Consider the following 18,350-nt stretch of genomic DNA (forward strand, 5'->3'; position numbering starts at 1 on the left):
ATTCGCCCGTTTTTACGGCTTTTACGCCGCGCCCCGTTACTGACTGTGGGGCTTCGAAAGTGAATATAAGCCAGGTGAGTTTTGACTAGAGAGCATCAGTCCCCACCCATCTCTTCTCCTATGCACTCCACTCTCCAGTTCCCTCCCTCCCCGCCTTTCTATTCCCTTCATTCTCTTCACTCCATTCCTATCCTTTTCATTCATCTCTTCGCATCCTATCCAATCGAGTCGTACCCAATATATAACTCTTCCCCGACCTCTTACTGTACTAATCCTGTCCGAGGCAGAATCGAGCCAGTGATCACACTAGAGCGACAGCAAACGAGTCAGATTCACAAGTAGCGAGATACAACGCATAACTACGCACCTAGAGCGACAGCAAACGAGTCAGGAAGAGAAAAGACTCGGATGCGCCGCTCTAGGCAGGAGGGCACGGCAAATGCCGAGGAAATATGTGGCGCTCGGCAATAAGGCGCGAGCGCACAAGTAAGACTGTAGGTAAGCGTACAGTACCGGGAAAAAGTCCGAAAAATCACAGAAAAATACCATAGGCGCTAGAGAGCGCGTAGACACCGATTCCAACACACCCCCTTGATCGAGCACGTCCTAGCGCCCAACTCCAAGGCCAGATAGCGTCGCCATGTGCTGCAGTTTGACCCGGCCCAAGGCCTTGGTCATCATGTCAGCCGGCATGTCCGCTGTCTGCAGATGGACAAGACGGATGCTGCCGCGATGCACCTCATCGCGCAGCCAGTAGAAGCGCAGGTCCAGGTGCTTCATGCGCCCATGATGCTCCGGGTTCTTGGCCACCTGCAGCGCCGAGTTGTTGTCGATGTAGAGGGTGGAGGGCGCGCTCTTGACCGAGTAGCCACACTCGGTCAGGAAGTTGCGCATCCACAGGATCTCCTGGCCGGCAGAGCACGCCGCAACGTACTCTGCCTCGGTAGTCGAAAGCGCGACTATAGTCTGCAGCTTGGACGACCAGGAGACCGCTCCACCTGCCATCATGACAATCTGGCCGCTGGTAGACCGCCCGTTGTCCGGGTTGCCGCCGTGGTCCGCGTCGGTGTAGGTGTAGAAGAGCTCGGAGCGCGCGTTCACTGTCTTGCCGTCGTAGGTCAGCTTGTAGTCAAGCGTGCCCTTGAGATAGCGGAAGAGGTGCTTGAGCGCGTTCCAGTGTGGGCGGCCGGGGTTGCCGGTGAAGCGAGCGAGGACGGAGACCGGGTAGGCGAGGTCAGGACGAGTGGCGAGGGCGAGCCAGGCAATGGCGCCAACGGCAGAGGCGTACTCCTTGGCGCGGGTGGACATGAACTCGATGTCCTCCGGCGTGACAGGAGCATCGGCGGCGCTGAGCTTGTGCGAGGGGTTGAGCGGAGTGGTGACCGGGCTGCACTCGGCCATGCCAAACCGCTCGAGGACATCCGTGGCGTACTGGCGCTGCGAAAGAGACAGCGTGCGCTGGCTGCGCTCGCGCTCAATGGCAACGCCCAGCAGCCAGGTGGTAGGACCCAAATCGCGCAGCTTGAAGTGCTTCTTCAGCTCGCCAATGATGCCGAGGGCCTGCGCGTCAGTCTTGCACCCAATCGTCATGTCGTCCACAAAGACGGGCACGAGGATGCGCGCGTCACCGCGGCCATACACCCACACGCTGTGGTCGCAGAGGATGCGCGTGAAGCCCATCTCTACAAGCACCCTGTTCAGCGTCTCGTGCCAGACATGACTCGCCTGCTTCAGCCCATAGAGCGACTTCTTCAAGCGCCAGACATAGTCCTTGTCAGGATCAATGCCGAGCTTGAAGCCGGGCGGTTGGCGCATGTAGATCTCCTCGGCCAGGTCGCCGTTCAAGAACGCGTTGCTGATGTCGATGGAGTAGAGCACGAGGTCGTCCATGGCGGCGAGGGCGAGAATGGCGCGGATGGCGGCCCACTTCGGCGTAGGGGCGAACGTCTCGGTGTACTCGAAGCCGGGGCGCTGCGAGAAACCCTGCGCGACGCAGCGCGCCTTGTACCGCTCGATAGACCCATCAGCATTGCGCTTGACCTTGAACACCCACCGGCTGCCAATAGCGCGCTTGCCTGGCGGCAGCTCGACCACCTCGAACGTGCCGTTGTCGACCAGCGCCTGCACCTCGTCGAATGCGGCCTCGATCCACTTCGCCTTGTCCGGGCGAAGCAGCGCTTCAGCAAACGTCTTGGGCTCGCCTTGCTGCGCGTCGGACGCGACTGTGGTCGAAAGGGCGAAGTTGAGGGCTTGTTCTACCGACCAGTCCTCCTCAGTGATGCCGCTGAAGACGTAGTCGAGGCCGGCCTGCATAACGTGTGCTCCTGGGATAGGCGTGCTGTCAGTCAAAGCAAGCTCATCATCACTCCCAGCCCAGTCCATCATTTCCTTCCTTGCCCGCTCTCTGTCCTGCGCCTCCTCATCCTGCGCCTGCTCCCTGCGCTCCTCTTGCGCACTCTGCTCCTCCTGCTCCTCCTCCTCCTCGTCCACCTCCTCAATCTGGCCGGATAACGGCGCAAACCGGTTAGGGGACGTCACCTGCGGCTGGGGCGCGGGTGTAGACGGTGTAGCGCGGCCTGTAGAAGGCGGCGCAGGCTGCTTTTGCCAAGCGCGGGTCGTCAATTCGCGCTCGGATAAGCTATGGGTCGGCTTGGTTGCCCGAGGCAGACGCGACGGTGGCGGTCCGCTCGAGGTTGATGGCCGAACTGTCTGCCAAGCAGGGGACGGACTGCGCTCTGCGCGCGGCGCTGGCTGCTGCTCCTGCGCGCGCTCCTGCCTGCCTCTCAGCGCGGCCTTGCTAGGCGGCGCAGTGCGAGGGGGACGGGGCGCAGAGGGCGGCGGCGGACGCGCACTAGGCGGCGTGGTAGGCCCAGCTGGCTGCTGAAGCGGCGTGGATGGCTGCTCAGGCGTGGTGGGGGCGCGCGGCGGCGATGTAGGCGGCGGCGTCTGTAGCTGCGGACCAGCGGGAGCGGGCTGTCCGGACGGGGGAGGTGGCTGATCATCATAAGAGACGACATCATCGTCATCTGCGCTATGACGATGACTAGGAGGCGACGGCACATCACCCCCTTGATCAGCAACATCCCCAAAGTCCGGAGGGCCTTCACCTCGGTCTATAATCTCCGCAGTGATGAGATTGAGGCTCTTGAGCGACGTACCCGGCATGTAGCGCTCGTCAAAGACCGCATGCGACGAGATGACCGTCTTCTTGGTGGCCGGGTTGTAGAACAACCAGGCCTTGGTTCCGGGAGGGTACCCCAAGAAGATGCACTTCTGGGAGTGCGGCTCGAGCGCGCGCCGGTGCTTGTCCTTCACCAGGACATACGCCAGACACCCAAAGACGCGGAAGTAGCCAACATCCGGCGTCTTGCCAGTCCAGGCGATGTGGGGGGTGGTGTCGCCAGGCAGAGCGGAGGTAGGAGCGCGGTTGGCGACGTGGTTGTAGGCGGCTATAGCGTAGGCCCAGAACGAAGGCGGCAGCTTCGCTTCATAGAGCATCGAGCTAGCGCCATTGGCAAGGGTTAGATTAGCACGCTCAGCAACGCCGTTCTGATGCGGCTCATCTGGCTCTGTGATCTCCAACCGCCACCCCTCCTTCAGCGCCGCGTCCTTCATGACGTTGGAGATGTACTCGCCACCCCCATCGCAGCGCAGTACCTCCAAACGCTGACCGCTCTCCACCTCAGCAGCCGCCTTGAACTGCTGGATAGCAGCCCAAGCGTCGCTCTTGCGCTTCAAGTACGCCACCCAGCGCCGCCGCGTCTTGTCGTCTATGAAGGTGATCCAGTAGAGGTTCGCCCCCTCTCTGGATGCGACCGGCATAGGACCCTTCAAGTCGGTGTGAACCAACTCAAGGGGACGCGTTGCGCGCTCTCCCGGACCGCGCGGTACCACCTTGCGCGTCTGCTTGCCCATGATGCATGGCTCGCAGATCGGGTCCGGCGCCTCCCTGCTGTCAAACCGCATGCCCCTCACCAGCTTGCGCTGCCGCAGCTTCGCAATGTCCCCATGGTTGACGTGCGCAAAGCGGCGGTGCCAGAGCGCGGCGTCGAGCGGGAGCGTGGTAGAGGCGGCGCGCTGCGCGCTGTGCGCAGGAGGAACGACGACGTAGCCGTCCAGATAGCCCGTGTTCGAGTCGTCCACAGTAGCGGTGCAGACGAGCGCCCCAGCGCGATAGAAGGCGACGTGCTTGTCCTTGATGCTGACCTCGTACCCCTTGTGCGCAGTGAGGTGGTAGATGGATAGTAGATTCGAGGTAAGCAAAGGAACATGAAGGACGTCAAAGAACACGATAGGCGTAAGCAACTTCTCCCCCTCCACCGGCTGGTACTCCACCGACCCGATGCCCGCCGAGTAGACGATCGCGCCGTTCGCTAGGCGAACAGGAACACGATGCAGCGAGTAGGTGACGAACCAATCTCGCCGCGGCGTCATGTGTAGAGACGCACCTGTGTCGGTGTTGAAGTTAGCCGCAGCCTTGGACTGGAGCCACTCCTTGAGAGCGGGGGAGGAAGTGAAAGCGCTTGCCTGGCCAGCGGACTCGACGCGCGCAGCAGCGGCGGAGGTGGACGGCGTCGACGACGACGCCTCGGAGGGGCCGGAGGAGGGCGCAGAGGACGCGCCAGACGCGTTGGCGCCGCCCTTGTTCTTCTTCTTCTGCTGGCGCTTCGAAGTCGAAGCGGCGGCGGCGGCCTCCTCCTCCTTCTTCCAGTCCGGCTTGAACTTGGGGCAGTCGCGGATGAGGTGCGGGCCCTTGCAGTTGTAGCACTCGGGCGTGTACCCGGCGCGGTTGGCTGCGAGGGGCGTGCCGTCCGCCGTCATCCGGTGCGAGGCGAACTCGCGCGCGATCATGTCCTTGACCGTCTCGTAGGTGAGCGCCTTGTCGAGCAGGAGGGACGTGTACATGTTGGCGTGCTGCGGGTTGGGGGAGGCGGCGAGCGCGCGCATGGTGACCATCGCCTTCAGCTCGAGGTCCATCGTGGCCAGGTCATAGCCGGTCGAGGGGCGCAGGGACTGGACGCGCGTCATGGCCTCGTCGACGCGCGAGAGGAGGTCAGTGAGGGCGGTGGTGGCCTCGGTGTTGTCGCCCAGGTCGACGTCGAAGAAGTCCGAGAGCGCAGCAAAGCGTGTGCCGGCCTCCTGGATGTTGAAGGCGGTCTTCATCGCGTCATAGAGGTCCTTGGGCGTGCTGCGCTTGTCCTTGAACTGCGGACGAAGCGGCTCCTCCATGGCGAGCCAAAGCTCGCCAGCAGCCTTCTCCAAGCGCTGCTCATACTCCTCCTGAGTGCGGTACTCCGCATCAGTGACCGCGCTCGCGTCCTTGGGCTTGGGCTTGGTGACAGTGCCCTTGGCATAGCGCCAGAGGCCCTTGGAGGACAGCCAGGGCTGGATCTCGCTGTCCCACCAGCTCCAGTTGAAGCGGGTGAGGATGGGGCGGCCGTCTGAGTCACGCTTCGACATGGCGCAAAGAGACGGTTGTTGGGGACGATCGAACCGGCGAAAGTGGACGAGACTGGGGTCGACGTGTAGGGGAGAAGGGCGCGGAGGGACTAGAAGTTGTTTGGAGAGGAACGGACGCGAACTGCGTGCGCGACGGCGAATATGAGGGAGGGTGAAAATTTGCGGTGATCGGAGGTGCTGGACTTCGCACGGCGATAGCGGCGGTACTGGCAATTTTCGCGGAGCGCGGCTCGGGCACAAGGTAGGGGAGGGTCTTGCGCGTCGAATGCCGCTCGAGCGGAGGGAATCGCAGCTGGTACGCGCGCACAACGGCGAGTTTGAGTCGGGGTGTTGATTTGGCTGATTGGGGCAGCTAGAGCGCGGGGCTCATAACCTGTCCGAGGCAGAATCGAGCCAGTGATCACACTAGAGCGACAGCAAACGAGTCAGATTCACAAGTAGCGAGATACAACGCATAACTACGCACCTAGAGCGACAGCAAACGAGTCAGGAAGAGAAAAGACTCGGATGCGCCGCTCTAGGCAGGAGGGCACGGCAAATGCCGAGGAAATATGTGGCGCTCGGCAATAAGGCGCGAGCGCACAAGTAAGACTGTAGGTAAGCGTACAGTACCGGGAAAAAGTCCGAAAAATCACAGAAAAATACCATAGGCGCTAGAGAGCGCGTAGACACCGATTCCAACAAATCCACCCCATTCTATGCCTCACTCGCAGATTCCAATCGTTTGCTGTCTATCCACTGACCTCGCTTTTCCAGCCCTTTCCCGCGATTCCAAGCGGTTTACATGACGGGGTAAGCCCCATGCTCAATGCTTTCTCACCTTTACTGACGTCGTACTACAGACGTCCGCCATCTTCGCCTGTCCCACCGCTCAAACCGCTGCTCGACGTCGATTTCAGGTTCGGCATCCTACCGAATGGTGAGCAGTACGACTCAGTTTGCTACTGCGCTTTACTAATTTTCACCTTCCTAACAGCGGGCTCGACATCCCTGAGCGCCTCACCGGTTAACATTAGCATTCGCGTACTCGCTGCATCCATTCAGGTGCGCGTGGCTTCATTTCGGTCCAATCGACTCGTCTCACGAATTTCCAGCCCACTACTTGTGTCTCCTACCGCCGCGAGCACCCGACTACTGGACCAGGTAAGCATCGCAGTATCCGTCTATCTACGATACTGACCCTTTCCCCCACGACAGCCTTGCCCGCGTCCTCCGACTGTCGATGCGGTCACGACCTCGTATACGAGGTGAGTAACTACAATCTCCATGACCCCCAGCCCCTTCTCTGACCTCGCATCCAGCCTGCCCGTCCACCACGTTCCTCGACGACCTCGGGACGCGTCGCCAAACGCGGCGGCGGCGACCTCGGCACGATTTCATCGCGCCTCGTGCTGCGACCAGCTTTGATCTCGCCGCGACGCGTGCCCCCACCACGCGAGCTCGGGACCGTCGTCCACGCGCTCGGAGTGTTCCGCCACCGCTCGTGTACTCGGCGACTGCCGTCGCGGCTAGCGAGCGCGCCGTTGATAATGGTGAGCACGAGCATCTCGACGTCGAGGAAATCGACTGACCCCGACTTCAGAAACGTGCCCCTCGACGAGCAGAGCGTCGGGGAATGATGTCGCGACCTACGCCAGTGCGCGGCGCATCACACGACCGACGCGTGAAACCCATAGGCGGTGAGTACACGCCCATCCGTTGAATTTTCACCGGCTGACCCGTTGCTTGCGATGCATAGGGACTCCCCACAACGCCGGGAACGTGCGCCGGCCGATGGGGCCTTGTCGACGACGACCCACGGCACCCGCCGTCGCTGTCGCTGCGGCACGCCGGCCCTAATTCCCCCCACAAAGTCAGCAACTCTACCATACCCATGCTTGGAATTCGACGTGCCCGACCTCAGGAGATCCCTCGATGATTTCCTCGACCGAGCCAGCTCGATCGCGAACTGCCGCGAGGCAATACAAGCGTGAGTGCATCGTCATCTCCCTGTATTTGTACAGTCATGCTCACTGTCGGCACATTTCTTAGCCCACTCGGCTCGTCTCGAGCTCGCAGAGAGGAGGGAATCATCAGGAATGTCCTGAAAGTTTCCCCTCTGCTGCTGTTGGCCTCACTAGGTCAGTCCAATCCATTGATTTTCGCATATCCTACGACTTATACGCTCCTAGAATCAATTGAGAGCGCGGTATACGCTCCCTCGCCTCTATGCCGGTAAGTTTACGCGTAGCTGTCCCGGTCAAACTCAATGACCGCTTGTATGAAGCCCGAGACGAGCAGCGCGAAGCGCTGCTCATGATAGCGCTGTCCAGACGAAATGGTGAGTTCAACATGTCCGTGACCTCTTCGAGATGCTGACCGGATTGTAGGACACATTTGTGACGCCTTTGACGCCCCAAGAAGCTCTATGTGGGACAATGTGAAGGTGAGGCAAGCTCGTCGTGCACTACATGACTTACTAACCTGTCAATTTCGTTTAGGACGCGCTCGAAGTCGCAGAGACGAGCAGAGGCATACTTGACGACGCAGGGAGTCATTGACGACCTTAGGGGAACCTATGCGCGCGCGGGATACGCCTGAAAGGTGCCGGGCGGGTGCGACGAAATTTTGAATTCAGGTGTGCTTGCTTCATGATCTCGCCGTAAATTGCCACTGACCCTCGGTTTGTTCTAGCTCAATTGGACTTACACGAGCGCTTACGACACCCTTGACCACATTCCAAGGCGTCGGGAAGGTGGGACTCGAGATAGAACAAGGAGATTCTTGTTGAAGGTACGATTTGCTGCTGCAATTTTCGACCAAAATTATCGCTGACCTTCTTTCGAAGCGGCCGCGACTTTGCACCTCCACCCTCGCTACGACCTCTAGCTTACGCGTCGGCCCCCCACGCCTCTGAGGTAAGGGGAAACCATGCCCAAATGCGACCAGACCCACCACTAACCCTAAGCCTAGATCATGGACTCATTCGACGAGTTTTCGACTGGATTCCCTGTTGGTGAGTTTTCTGTTTATGGGATGGCGATTTAGGGCTAAATCAACGCTCAATATAAGGAACGCATGCGCAGGGATGAGCAGAAGGCAGCGTGAAGCGCTGCCCTTTGTTCAAACTCGACCGAGTAAGTCCTTAACTTTTCGCTCGTCTCGGCCTTCACTAACTCCTTTACAGGCGGTGTCTACGACTTCCTATGTCGCAGCGGCTCGCCAATGCGTTTGAGCACCACCCCCAGGCGCGGGGGAGGCGCTGCCAGTCCATCTGAAGGGTCGATATCGAAATTGAGGTGAGTTGGGCGCTTAGAACTCGCTCTGATGGATCGCTCACCTTGATCTGTAGCTTGTCCATGACGCGGATGCGCACGAATATGCATTCCGCACGTCGAAGAGGTCTAGCTCAGCCAGAGAGAGCGCGGGGAGGGGTCTTTGAATGCGATCTCGTCGCTCTCAAGGTGAGTTTGCTCATTTTCCCTTACTGCCGATGCTTACTCGTATCTCTGGGTATTCCAGCGATCCAGCTCGTCTCAAGGATGCTAGCAAACGTTTGCGATGCGCGCTGGGAAGCACCGATGCGTTCTCAAAGGTGAGTGCGCTTGTAAGGTGAGGAGGAGAGCGTTCGCTCGTCGCCTCCTCCCCAGCTTCTCAAGCGCGCCAGTGTCCCTCATTTGCACTATTCTATTCCATGTTAACTAGGGTAAGGTGCGCGCATGCCCTCCGACGCGGGAGGGGTGGTTTCTAGGCGCTTGTTTCGTTTGTTTGCTCGTGAGCTGACTTTCCTGTGCTTATGCGCCAATTCTGGCTGCCACAAGGTCAGAATCCGCGCCCTTTTGGGATCTACGACGACCTAACATCCTTCCAGTGCCATCTCTGCGCGGAGGACTCGCCTGCTACGATGCGCGCTTCGAGGTGAGCTACAACTCATGATGGGTTGAACTCTGCCAAATTCGGCGCTTCTGCGCGTATTTCTCCGCGCCCGACGCTGCGTTTTCGAGGTGAGTACTGCAATCTGAATGTTAAGCACATCGCCCAACGACGTACCTCAATGCCCGCTCCTTCATTCTCGAGCTCGACACAAGTAGGATGAGCAATTGAGTAGATTCCTTGTGTAGTTTCGCTCGTATGTACTTGTATTAGGTAGATTCGTGAATAGAATGTGTTGCACGATGTCCCGAGTGTGTGAGTGAGTCGGCAGAGCGCGAGGCTTCGTCCAAAAAGCGGTACGAGTTGGTGAGGTCAAGCTCTTCTTGCTCGTCCCAAAGAATCCCCCCACCCCCTTCTACCAATGACTATGCTGATCAGGTGGAGGTAAATAGCAGCAGTATACATTGACTACGGCGCCCTCCGCAGCGGCATCTGTTGAGAAATCGGAGTGCGAGTTTGATTTCATCATTTGTCGAGCTCGTGCCCTCCCCCCTCCTCCCCCCCTACTCCACTCTCCCGCCGCTCAGACCGCGGGTTGGCTCAGCGAAACGACTTTCAATTACTATGAATACCTACAATGGGACTTTACGCGATGCTATCTATTGAACGACGGCGTATATTCACCGTAAACATCCCCCCACCCTCCCCCCTCCCCGTCGCGCTACCCTCCGCAACGACGGCTCGCCCCCACCGTCTCCCAACTTCGTCGTTCCGCTTCACAACTCTGTATCGAGCGCCGCACATTCAAAAAGGGGCAATGAACTGTTCACTAAGATTGCAGTAAAGCTACAGAAGGGGTGGGGGGGACATAAGTACGAAGCCAGCGTATGCTACAGGATGGGGGCGAGTCTGGGGGTTGGGAGAGGCAATGAAGCGACAATTGGTGGGCCGAGGGTCAACGGCAGAGCGAATGAAAAGGCAGTCCGTGTAGCCAGAAGTAACACCCCCTCACGCCCCATAAACCTGGTAATCATACTCGACCTCCTTCCCCCAAAACCCTGGATCGCACGCCCCCACCTCAATCGCACCCGTCCCGCCCAAGTTCAGCGGCTTCACGTCCCCCGTCCCCGCCTTCCCCCACTTCGCGTACCCGCCCGCATTGGGCTTCCCGCCCGACATGAACGCCGTGTACCGCGCCTGCACCTCCTTCGTCAGCGCGGACTGCGTGGAACTGGGGCTCGGCGTCGTCCCGAAGACGATGTAGATGTCGTCCTCGTGGCAGACGAGGCCGCCCGAGGCGCACTGGGTGACGCCGGAGTTGCTGGGGTACGTCGCGCCGCGCGTGTAGACGCCCACGTACGCATTCGCCCCCGCGCCGGCCCACAGCCTCGCGAGCGACCACGCGGGGCAGCGCCAGACCGAGTCCGTGCCGAGCTTCTCGAGCACGGGGCGGATATCGCTGACGCCCTCCGTCGAGTAGTACGTCGAGTTTTCGAGCGTCTCCGTGCGGTCGTCGCCGTAGCTGGCAGCCGCGATGTTGAAGAAGTACTCCGCGCCCAGGGCGGGCATGTTGCCGTAGATCGTGGGCGCGGCCTCGTTCGCGACGGTGGTGAGGAGGAGCGGCTTGGAGACGGCGGGGAAGGGCGAGGACGTGAGGTCGAGCGCGGAGGTGATGAGCGCGCCGTCGTGCACGGGGCGCATGGGGGCGAACTGGGTCGCCGAGGGGTCGAGGTTGTACGCGTCAGAGAAGAGGGAGGCGGAGGCGTCGAGGATGGCGGAGAGGGAGAGGGCGGAGGTGCACGATTCGGAGCCGTCGGCGCAGTTGATGAGGCCGTTGAAGTGCGACTGCAGGGTGGATTGGGTGCTGGGGGTGAGGAAGCCGTAGTCCTGGCAACGGAGGTGAGTACAGAGACAATAACGTGGGAGAGCGAGACCGAGCACTCACAATTGTGTCGCTCTGCAGAATGGCCGACTCGAACAGGCTGTCTGCAGACGGCGTGGCGAGCAGCGCGCGAATCATGTTCGCTCCGCTGCTTTGGCCGGCGAGCGTGATCTTCGAGCTGCCGCCGAAAGAGGATACGACGCTCTGCACGAACTTCATGGCGTTCATGACATCCTGCACGGCGAGGTTGGTGCTTCCATCAGGCGCCATAAACCCGAGGGCACCGAGACGATATTGGACGACTGCGACGATAGAGCCGGTTGCAATGGCAAGCTTGGACCCGTCGAGGCCGTCGTTGCTCGCCGAGCCAACGTAGAAGGAGCCGCCGTGAACCCTAAGAAATGATTAGTCGACAGATGTAGAAGGGCGAGAGGGGGGCGCCGGCCATACCACATAAGCGTCGGTACACCGCCCCAGATAGAGAGGTTAGGGGGCACGTAGAGGATCATGGACAGACAGTCTTCAGAGTACTCGGATTCGTCCATGTTGGGCTGCGGACACGCCTTGGGTGTAGCTGTCGCATCGTCCGCGCCATTCCTGTATCGCATCAGCATATGTGGCGGACGAGGACGATCGAAGACGTACGGGAGCTCCCACTTGTCTACCACGCTCGATGTCTTCCACCTATCCGCATTCGCGTACTTGACGGGGAAGCGGTACGCCCCGTCGCTCGTGAGGCTGCCCACAGCAGTCCCAAGCGAAGTCACGATGGTCAGGGGGTCCGCACGAGTCTGCTCGCAGCCATACGAGAAGAACGGGATGCCGCAGAGGAACCCGGACTTGCTCGACCGCGCGATCGGCGATGCCGCGACGAGGGGGGCGAGCAGCGCAACGAGCAGGAGGAGGGGGGACATCATCGCTGTACGAGCAGCGGGCATACGCAGGCCCGCAGTCGTCTACGGCGCGCGAGTGGGAATCTGAGAGGCGGAGTCGCATGGACGTTCCGCCAAATAGAGCCGCCCCATTGTTCCCCAATCGCCCGCGGTGGCTTGAGGTAGGTGGTCGATGTAGACTGCAGTCGGTCTCGCATCTCGATTTGCTTCCGGACGTGCTCACTCCCCCAAAGAAGGACGAAGGACCGCGCCCGCCGCGTTGTCGCCGCCGCGTGATGGTGTCACGGGGGCGGGTCACGGTTCGACTTTGGGTGCGCGGGTGCGCGGGTGCGATGGCGGGTGTCGCTGGGCTCTGCGCGCGCTCCGACCTCGAATCGTCGCAAGCAGAGGTGGATGCGAGCCGTCTGCGCGAGTCTGGGCGAAAAACGTGCCCGACGGTATTGGAGCGTTACGCAAGTTGATCTACATAGTCGTTTTGCTATGAGATATATCGAACCCGGCTCTCTAATCCTTTGTGAGCGGGTGCGCGCGCTGTGAATTTGGGTGGACGGGTTTGGAGGGGCTCTCGACCAGGCTGTCTGCTTTTTGGGGCCTCAGTCAGCGGCAGCAATCCGCTACAAGCCCTCCCTCAACTCGAACTCGCCCAGCGGCAAAGTCCGGCGGTGGAGCCCGCAGTAGCAGACTTGCTGAGCATTCACTGGCACCACCTTCGATTACGTTCAACTACAAGTTGGGGGTTTCAGGTCAGCCTCAGGCTTCGAGTTGTGGTACGAGATTGCATGCCAAGGTAAAGTGACTGGAAAGGCATTCATTTCAAAGCACGGAGAATACGAGCTACAGACTACTACACTACAGAACTTGTATGCGGGGAAGGCCTCGAAATACAGAAAGCACTGATCAGCTCGCGGTAGAGGCGAGAGAAAGCAGGTTGGAGCGAGCAGACTGAGAGGGGGAGCGAGTCTAGAGACGAGAGGCAGAAAGAGCTCAATTCAAGGCGGGAGTGAACAGCGGGACGAGGTATAAAGAAGCTGGTCCGAGCGAGAGGAGCTGGATGAGAAGCAGTTAGTAGACGAAGCACATCGAAGCAAGCACAAGCTACACACTTCGAGTCAGGCTTGAGGACGAGCGCGCGTTGTCGCACACGGAGCCGGGACCCCGAGCGTCGTCGGCGGACGCCCGAATTCGAAGAGAAACAGATGTGGGCGGTCGCCGTCGAAGCCCTGAGATTGAGCTCGTCGTCCTGAGCTCCAACCCGTCGCCCAAAGGCCCAAAGTCGCCGAGGTCTTCGTGCGAAGGCTTCAAGTCAGGCTTGGAGCTGCACGTCGAAAGCAAGAAGGCCGTCTTGGCGGTAGTCGGCGGAACGCAAAATCCGGAGAGAAAATGTTTTTGCCGCGTTTGGGCGTGAAGTCGGGCGGAGTCGGAGGCGTAAGGCGCAGAGTCGGATGTAAGAGCACGTCGGGGAGGCCTCTCGCGCATCGTCAAGGTCCCCCACGCGCTCCGAAGCTACTATCCGAGCTGAAAGGGTCAGCTCATTCCTATGACCCTAGGCTGCTCGGCGGAAGGCCGAATCCGAGGAGAAACTGAATTCTTCGTTCGAGGGCTCGTAGTCGGGTTTGGGGAGGTCGTGAGGGATTGGCGGACGCGTATACCACTTGTAAAAGCCGTTGGTGTGCTCTCAGAGTCTTCGGCGCGGTCGAAAGCGATGTCGGACATCAAAGTCGGGGTCGCAGGCAGCTGGACTCGATGCTAGGGCCTCCTGTGTTCTCAGATCGTGCGTCGCTCGTTTCCAGCGCGGTGGGTGGTAGTCGGCGGACGCCCAAATCCGGGGAGAAGAGATAGAAAGCAGAAAAAAAGTAATGGGAGGCGAAGGAGCCACACCTCGACCTCGGTTTCCCGAGATCGAGAATTGCAAGGAACCGGGGCGCGACAGCAGCGAGCGTGAACGTGATGGCGGTGGGAAGCAACCGCCACGCCGCCCGCCTCGGGGATATCACTTCCTCGCGTGCCATCATCACATTCCCACCGTAGGTTCCCCTTCCCCCTCACCTCCCCCCGCCCATCGTCCTCGACAAAACGCTCGGATGGGTGAGGTAATGGCTTCCCCAGACTCGGCGACCCCGAAAATACCTTATCCTGGACTTTCCCCGTGGGAAACGGCCAGAATCTGCGCTTTCTCGTTCTCTGCCTCCTCCTGCTCGCGTCCCCCGCCACCTCAACGGACGCCAACGCCAGACCAGCCGTCTCCCGCCCTCAGGAACTCTATAGAAGACCTCTCCGGCTACCCATAACCGCAATCTACCCTCTCTGATCCCTTACCTACCCGCATATAATCTCCTCCCCTCTGTTCCGCCTCTCCCGCTCGCTCCAATCTTCCAGCTCTTCTTGAGCTCGTTCTCGCCCCAGAAACGCCGTCAAACAGGGGCTGTGGAGCTCCACGTGTTTGATACGCGAGCTGCGCACCCGGTCGGCCAATGGTAGGTCGGATATTCGCCCGTTTTTACGGCTTTTACGCCGCGCCCCGTTACTGACTGTGGGGCTTCGAAAGTGAATATAAGCCAGGTGAGTTTTGACTAGAGAGCATCAGTCCCCACCCATCTCTTCTCCTATGCACTCCACTCTCCAGTTCCCTCCCTCCCCGCCTTTCTATTCCCTTCATTCTCTTCACTCCATTCCTATCCTTTTCATTCATCTCTTCGCATCCTATCCAATCGAGTCGTACCCAATATATAACTCTTCCCCGACCTCTTACTGTACTAATCCACCCCATTCTATGCCTCACTCGCAGATTCCAATCGTTTGCTGTCTATCCACTGACCTCGCTTTTCCAGCCCTTTCCCGCGATTCCAAGCGGTTTACATGACGGGGTAAGCCCCATGCTCAATGCTTTCTCACCTTTACTGACGTCGTACTACAGACGTCCGCCATCTTCGCCTGTCCCACCGCTCAAACCGCTGCTCGACGTCGATTTCAGGTTCGGCATCCTACCGAATGGTGAGCAGTACGACTCAGTTTGCTACTGCGCTTTACTAATTTTCACCTTCCTAACAGCGGGCTCGACATCCCTGAGCGCCTCACCGGTTAACATTAGCATTCGCGTACTCGCTGCATCCATTCAGGTGCGCGTGGCTTCATTTCGGTCCAATCGACTCGTCTCACGAATTTCCAGCCCACTACTTGTGTCTCCTACCGCCGCGAGCACCCGACTACTGGACCAGGTAAGCATCGCAGTATCCGTCTATCTACGATACTGACCCTTTCCCCCACGACAGCCTTGCCCGCGTCCTCCGACTGTCGATGCGGTCACGACCTCGTATACGAGGTGAGTAACTACAATCTCCATGACCCCCAGCCCCTTCTCTGACCTCGCATCCAGCCTGCCCGTCCACCACGTTCCTCGACGACCTCGGGACGCGTCGCCAAACGCGGCGGCGGCGACCTCGGCACGATTTCATCGCGCCTCGTGCTGCGACCAGCTTTGATCTCGCCGCGACGCGTGCCCCCACCACGCGAGCTCGGGACCGTCGTCCACGCGCTCGGAGTGTTCCGCCACCGCTCGTGTACTCGGCGACTGCCGTCGCGGCTAGCGAGCGCGCCGTTGATAATGGTGAGCACGAGCATCTCGACGTCGAGGAAATCGACTGACCCCGACTTCAGAAACGTGCCCCTCGACGAGCAGAGCGTCGGGGAATGATGTCGCGACCTACGCCAGTGCGCGGCGCATCACACGACCGACGCGTGAAACCCATAGGCGGTGAGTACACGCCCATCCGTTGAATTTTCACCGGCTGACCCGTTGCTTGCGATGCATAGGGACTCCCCACAACGCCGGGAACGTGCGCCGGCCGATGGGGCCTTGTCGACGACGACCCACGGCACCCGCCGTCGCTGTCGCTGCGGCACGCCGGCCCTAATTCCCCCCACAAAGTCAGCAACTCTACCATACCCATGCTTGGAATTCGACGTGCCCGACCTCAGGAGATCCCTCGATGATTTCCTCGACCGAGCCAGCTCGATCGCGAACTGCCGCGAGGCAATACAAGCGTGAGTGCATCGTCATCTCCCTGTATTTGTACAGTCATGCTCACTGTCGGCACATTTCTTAGCCCACTCGGCTCGTCTCGAGCTCGCAGAGAGGAGGGAATCATCAGGAATGTCCTGAAAGTTTCCCCTCTGCTGCTGTTGGCCTCACTAGGTCAGTCCAATCCATTGATTTTCGCATATCCTACGACTTATACGCTCCTAGAATCAATTGAGAGCGCGGTATACGCTCCCTCGCCTCTATGCCGGTAAGTTTACGCGTAGCTGTCCCGGTCAAACTCAATGACCGCTTGTATGAAGCCCGAGACGAGCAGCGCGAAGCGCTGCTCATGATAGCGCTGTCCAGACGAAATGGTGAGTTCAACATGTCCGTGACCTCTTCGAGATGCTGACCGGATTGTAGGACACATTTGTGACGCCTTTGACGCCCCAAGAAGCTCTATGTGGGACAATGTGAAGGTGAGGCAAGCTCGTCGTGCACTACATGACTTACTAACCTGTCAATTTCGTTTAGGACGCGCTCGAAGTCGCAGAGACGAGCAGAGGCATACTTGACGACGCAGGGAGTCATTGACGACCTTAGGGGAACCTATGCGCGCGCGGGATACGCCTGAAAGGTGCCGGGCGGGTGCGACGAAATTTTGAATTCAGGTGTGCTTGCTTCATGATCTCGCCGTAAATTGCCACTGACCCTCGGTTTGTTCTAGCTCAATTGGACTTACACGAGCGCTTACGACACCCTTGACCACATTCCAAGGCGTCGGGAAGGTGGGACTCGAGATAGAACAAGGAGATTCTTGTTGAAGGTACGATTTGCTGCTGCAATTTTCGACCAAAATTATCGCTGACCTTCTTTCGAAGCGGCCGCGACTTTGCACCTCCACCCTCGCTACGACCTCTAGCTTACGCGTCGGCCCCCCACGCCTCTGAGGTAAGGGGAAACCATGCCCAAATGCGACCAGACCCACCACTAACCCTAAGCCTAGATCATGGACTCATTCGACGAGTTTTCGACTGGATTCCCTGTTGGTGAGTTTTCTGTTTATGGGATGGCGATTTAGGGCTAAATCAACGCTCAATATAAGGAACGCATGCGCAGGGATGAGCAGAAGGCAGCGTGAAGCGCTGCCCTTTGTTCAAACTCGACCGAGTAAGTCCTTAACTTTTCGCTCGTCTCGGCCTTCACTAACTCCTTTACAGGCGGTGTCTACGACTTCCTATGTCGCAGCGGCTCGCCAATGCGTTTGAGCACCACCCCCAGGCGCGGGGGAGGCGCTGCCAGTCCATCTGAAGGGTCGATATCGAAATTGAGGTGAGTTGGGCGCTTAGAACTCGCTCTGATGGATCGCTCACCTTGATCTGTAGCTTGTCCATGACGCGGATGCGCACGAATATGCATTCCGCACGTCGAAGAGGTCTAGCTCAGCCAGAGAGAGCGCGGGGAGGGGTCTTTGAATGCGATCTCGTCGCTCTCAAGGTGAGTTTGCTCATTTTCCCTTACTGCCGATGCTTACTCGTATCTCTGGGTATTCCAGCGATCCAGCTCGTCTCAAGGATGCTAGCAAACGTTTGCGATGCGCGCTGGGAAGCACCGATGCGTTCTCAAAGGTGAGTGCGCTTGTAAGGTGAGGAGGAGAGCGTTCGCTCGTCGCCTCCTCCCCAGCTTCTCAAGCGCGCCAGTGTCCCTCATTTGCACTATTCTATTCCATGTTAACTAGGGTAAGGTGCGCGCATGCCCTCCGACGCGGGAGGGGTGGTTTCTAGGCGCTTGTTTCGTTTGTTTGCTCGTGAGCTGACTTTCCTGTGCTTATGCGCCAATTCTGGCTGCCACAAGGTCAGAATCCGCGCCCTTTTGGGATCTACGACGACCTAACATCCTTCCAGTGCCATCTCTGCGCGGAGGACTCGCCTGCTACGATGCGCGCTTCGAGGTGAGCTACAACTCATGATGGGTTGAACTCTGCCAAATTCGGCGCTTCTGCGCGTATTTCTCCGCGCCCGACGCTGCGTTTTCGAGGTGAGTACTGCAATCTGAATGTTAAGCACATCGCCCAACGACGTACCTCAATGCCCGCTCCTTCATTCTCGAGCTCGACACAAGTAGGATGAGCAATTGAGTAGATTCCTTGTGTAGTTTCGCTCGTATGTACTTGTATTAGGTAGATTCGTGAATAGAATGTGTTGCACGATGTCCCGAGTGTGTGAGTGAGTCGGCAGAGCGCGAG

The 18,350-nt window shown here is 59.2% G+C and overlaps 4 protein-coding genes across 4 annotated transcripts; 2 read left to right on the forward strand and 2 right to left on the reverse strand.

The window, feature by feature from the left end:
- Positions 1 to 6,261: 6,261 nt before the first annotated feature.
- SCHCODRAFT_02710708 (uncharacterized protein) lies at positions 6,262 to 8,988 on the forward strand (the record flags this gene model as incomplete). Its single annotated transcript, XM_050347038.1, has 16 exons — positions 6,262 to 6,379; positions 6,437 to 6,504; positions 6,555 to 6,603; positions 6,658 to 6,711; positions 6,762 to 6,992; positions 7,043 to 7,139; positions 7,199 to 7,429; positions 7,492 to 7,580; positions 7,632 to 7,674; positions 7,727 to 7,780; positions 8,288 to 8,357; positions 8,413 to 8,455; positions 8,526 to 8,576; positions 8,627 to 8,738; positions 8,792 to 8,903; positions 8,962 to 8,988. 16 exons carry the CDS (start codon positions 6,262 to 6,264, stop codon positions 8,986 to 8,988), a joined length of 1,449 nt encoding a protein of 482 aa, XP_050203106.1.
- Positions 8,989 to 9,909: 921 nt separating this feature from the next.
- SCHCODRAFT_02563276 (alpha/beta-hydrolase) lies at positions 9,910 to 12,498 on the reverse strand. The gene is made up of 4 exons (XM_003034807.2): positions 11,840 to 12,498; positions 11,645 to 11,791; positions 11,258 to 11,588; positions 9,910 to 11,199 (listed from the first exon to the last, which is right to left on the reverse strand). The coding sequence occupies exons 1-4, from the start codon at positions 12,130 to 12,132 to the stop codon at positions 10,321 to 10,323; spliced, it is 1,650 nt and encodes a 549-aa protein (XP_003034853.1). The 5' UTR covers positions 12,133 to 12,498; the 3' UTR covers positions 9,910 to 10,320.
- Positions 12,499 to 12,806: 308 nt separating this feature from the next.
- SCHCODRAFT_02608131 (uncharacterized protein) lies at positions 12,807 to 14,034 on the reverse strand (the record flags this gene model as incomplete). Its single annotated transcript, XM_050344293.1, has 4 exons — positions 13,340 to 14,034; positions 13,191 to 13,307; positions 12,926 to 13,047; positions 12,807 to 12,883 (listed from the first exon to the last, which is right to left on the reverse strand). Exons 1-4 carry the CDS (start codon positions 13,561 to 13,563, stop codon positions 12,807 to 12,809), a joined length of 540 nt encoding a protein of 179 aa, XP_050203107.1. The 5' UTR covers positions 13,564 to 14,034.
- A 926-nt stretch (positions 14,035 to 14,960) lies between these two features.
- SCHCODRAFT_02484635 (uncharacterized protein) lies at positions 14,961 to 17,687 on the forward strand (the record flags this gene model as incomplete). Its single annotated transcript, XM_003035655.3, has 16 exons — positions 14,961 to 15,078; positions 15,136 to 15,203; positions 15,254 to 15,302; positions 15,357 to 15,410; positions 15,461 to 15,691; positions 15,742 to 15,838; positions 15,898 to 16,128; positions 16,191 to 16,279; positions 16,331 to 16,373; positions 16,426 to 16,479; positions 16,987 to 17,056; positions 17,112 to 17,154; positions 17,225 to 17,275; positions 17,326 to 17,437; positions 17,491 to 17,602; positions 17,661 to 17,687. The coding sequence occupies 16 exons, from the start codon at positions 14,961 to 14,963 to the stop codon at positions 17,685 to 17,687; spliced, it is 1,449 nt and encodes a 482-aa protein (XP_003035701.2).
- Between the last annotated feature and the right edge of the window lie 663 nt (positions 17,688 to 18,350).

The sequence above is a fragment of the Schizophyllum commune genome (assembly GCF_000143185.2).
Source record: "Schizophyllum commune H4-8 unplaced genomic scaffold SCHCOscaffold_1, whole genome shotgun sequence".
Taxonomy (NCBI): domain Eukaryota; kingdom Fungi; phylum Basidiomycota; class Agaricomycetes; order Agaricales; family Schizophyllaceae; genus Schizophyllum; species Schizophyllum commune.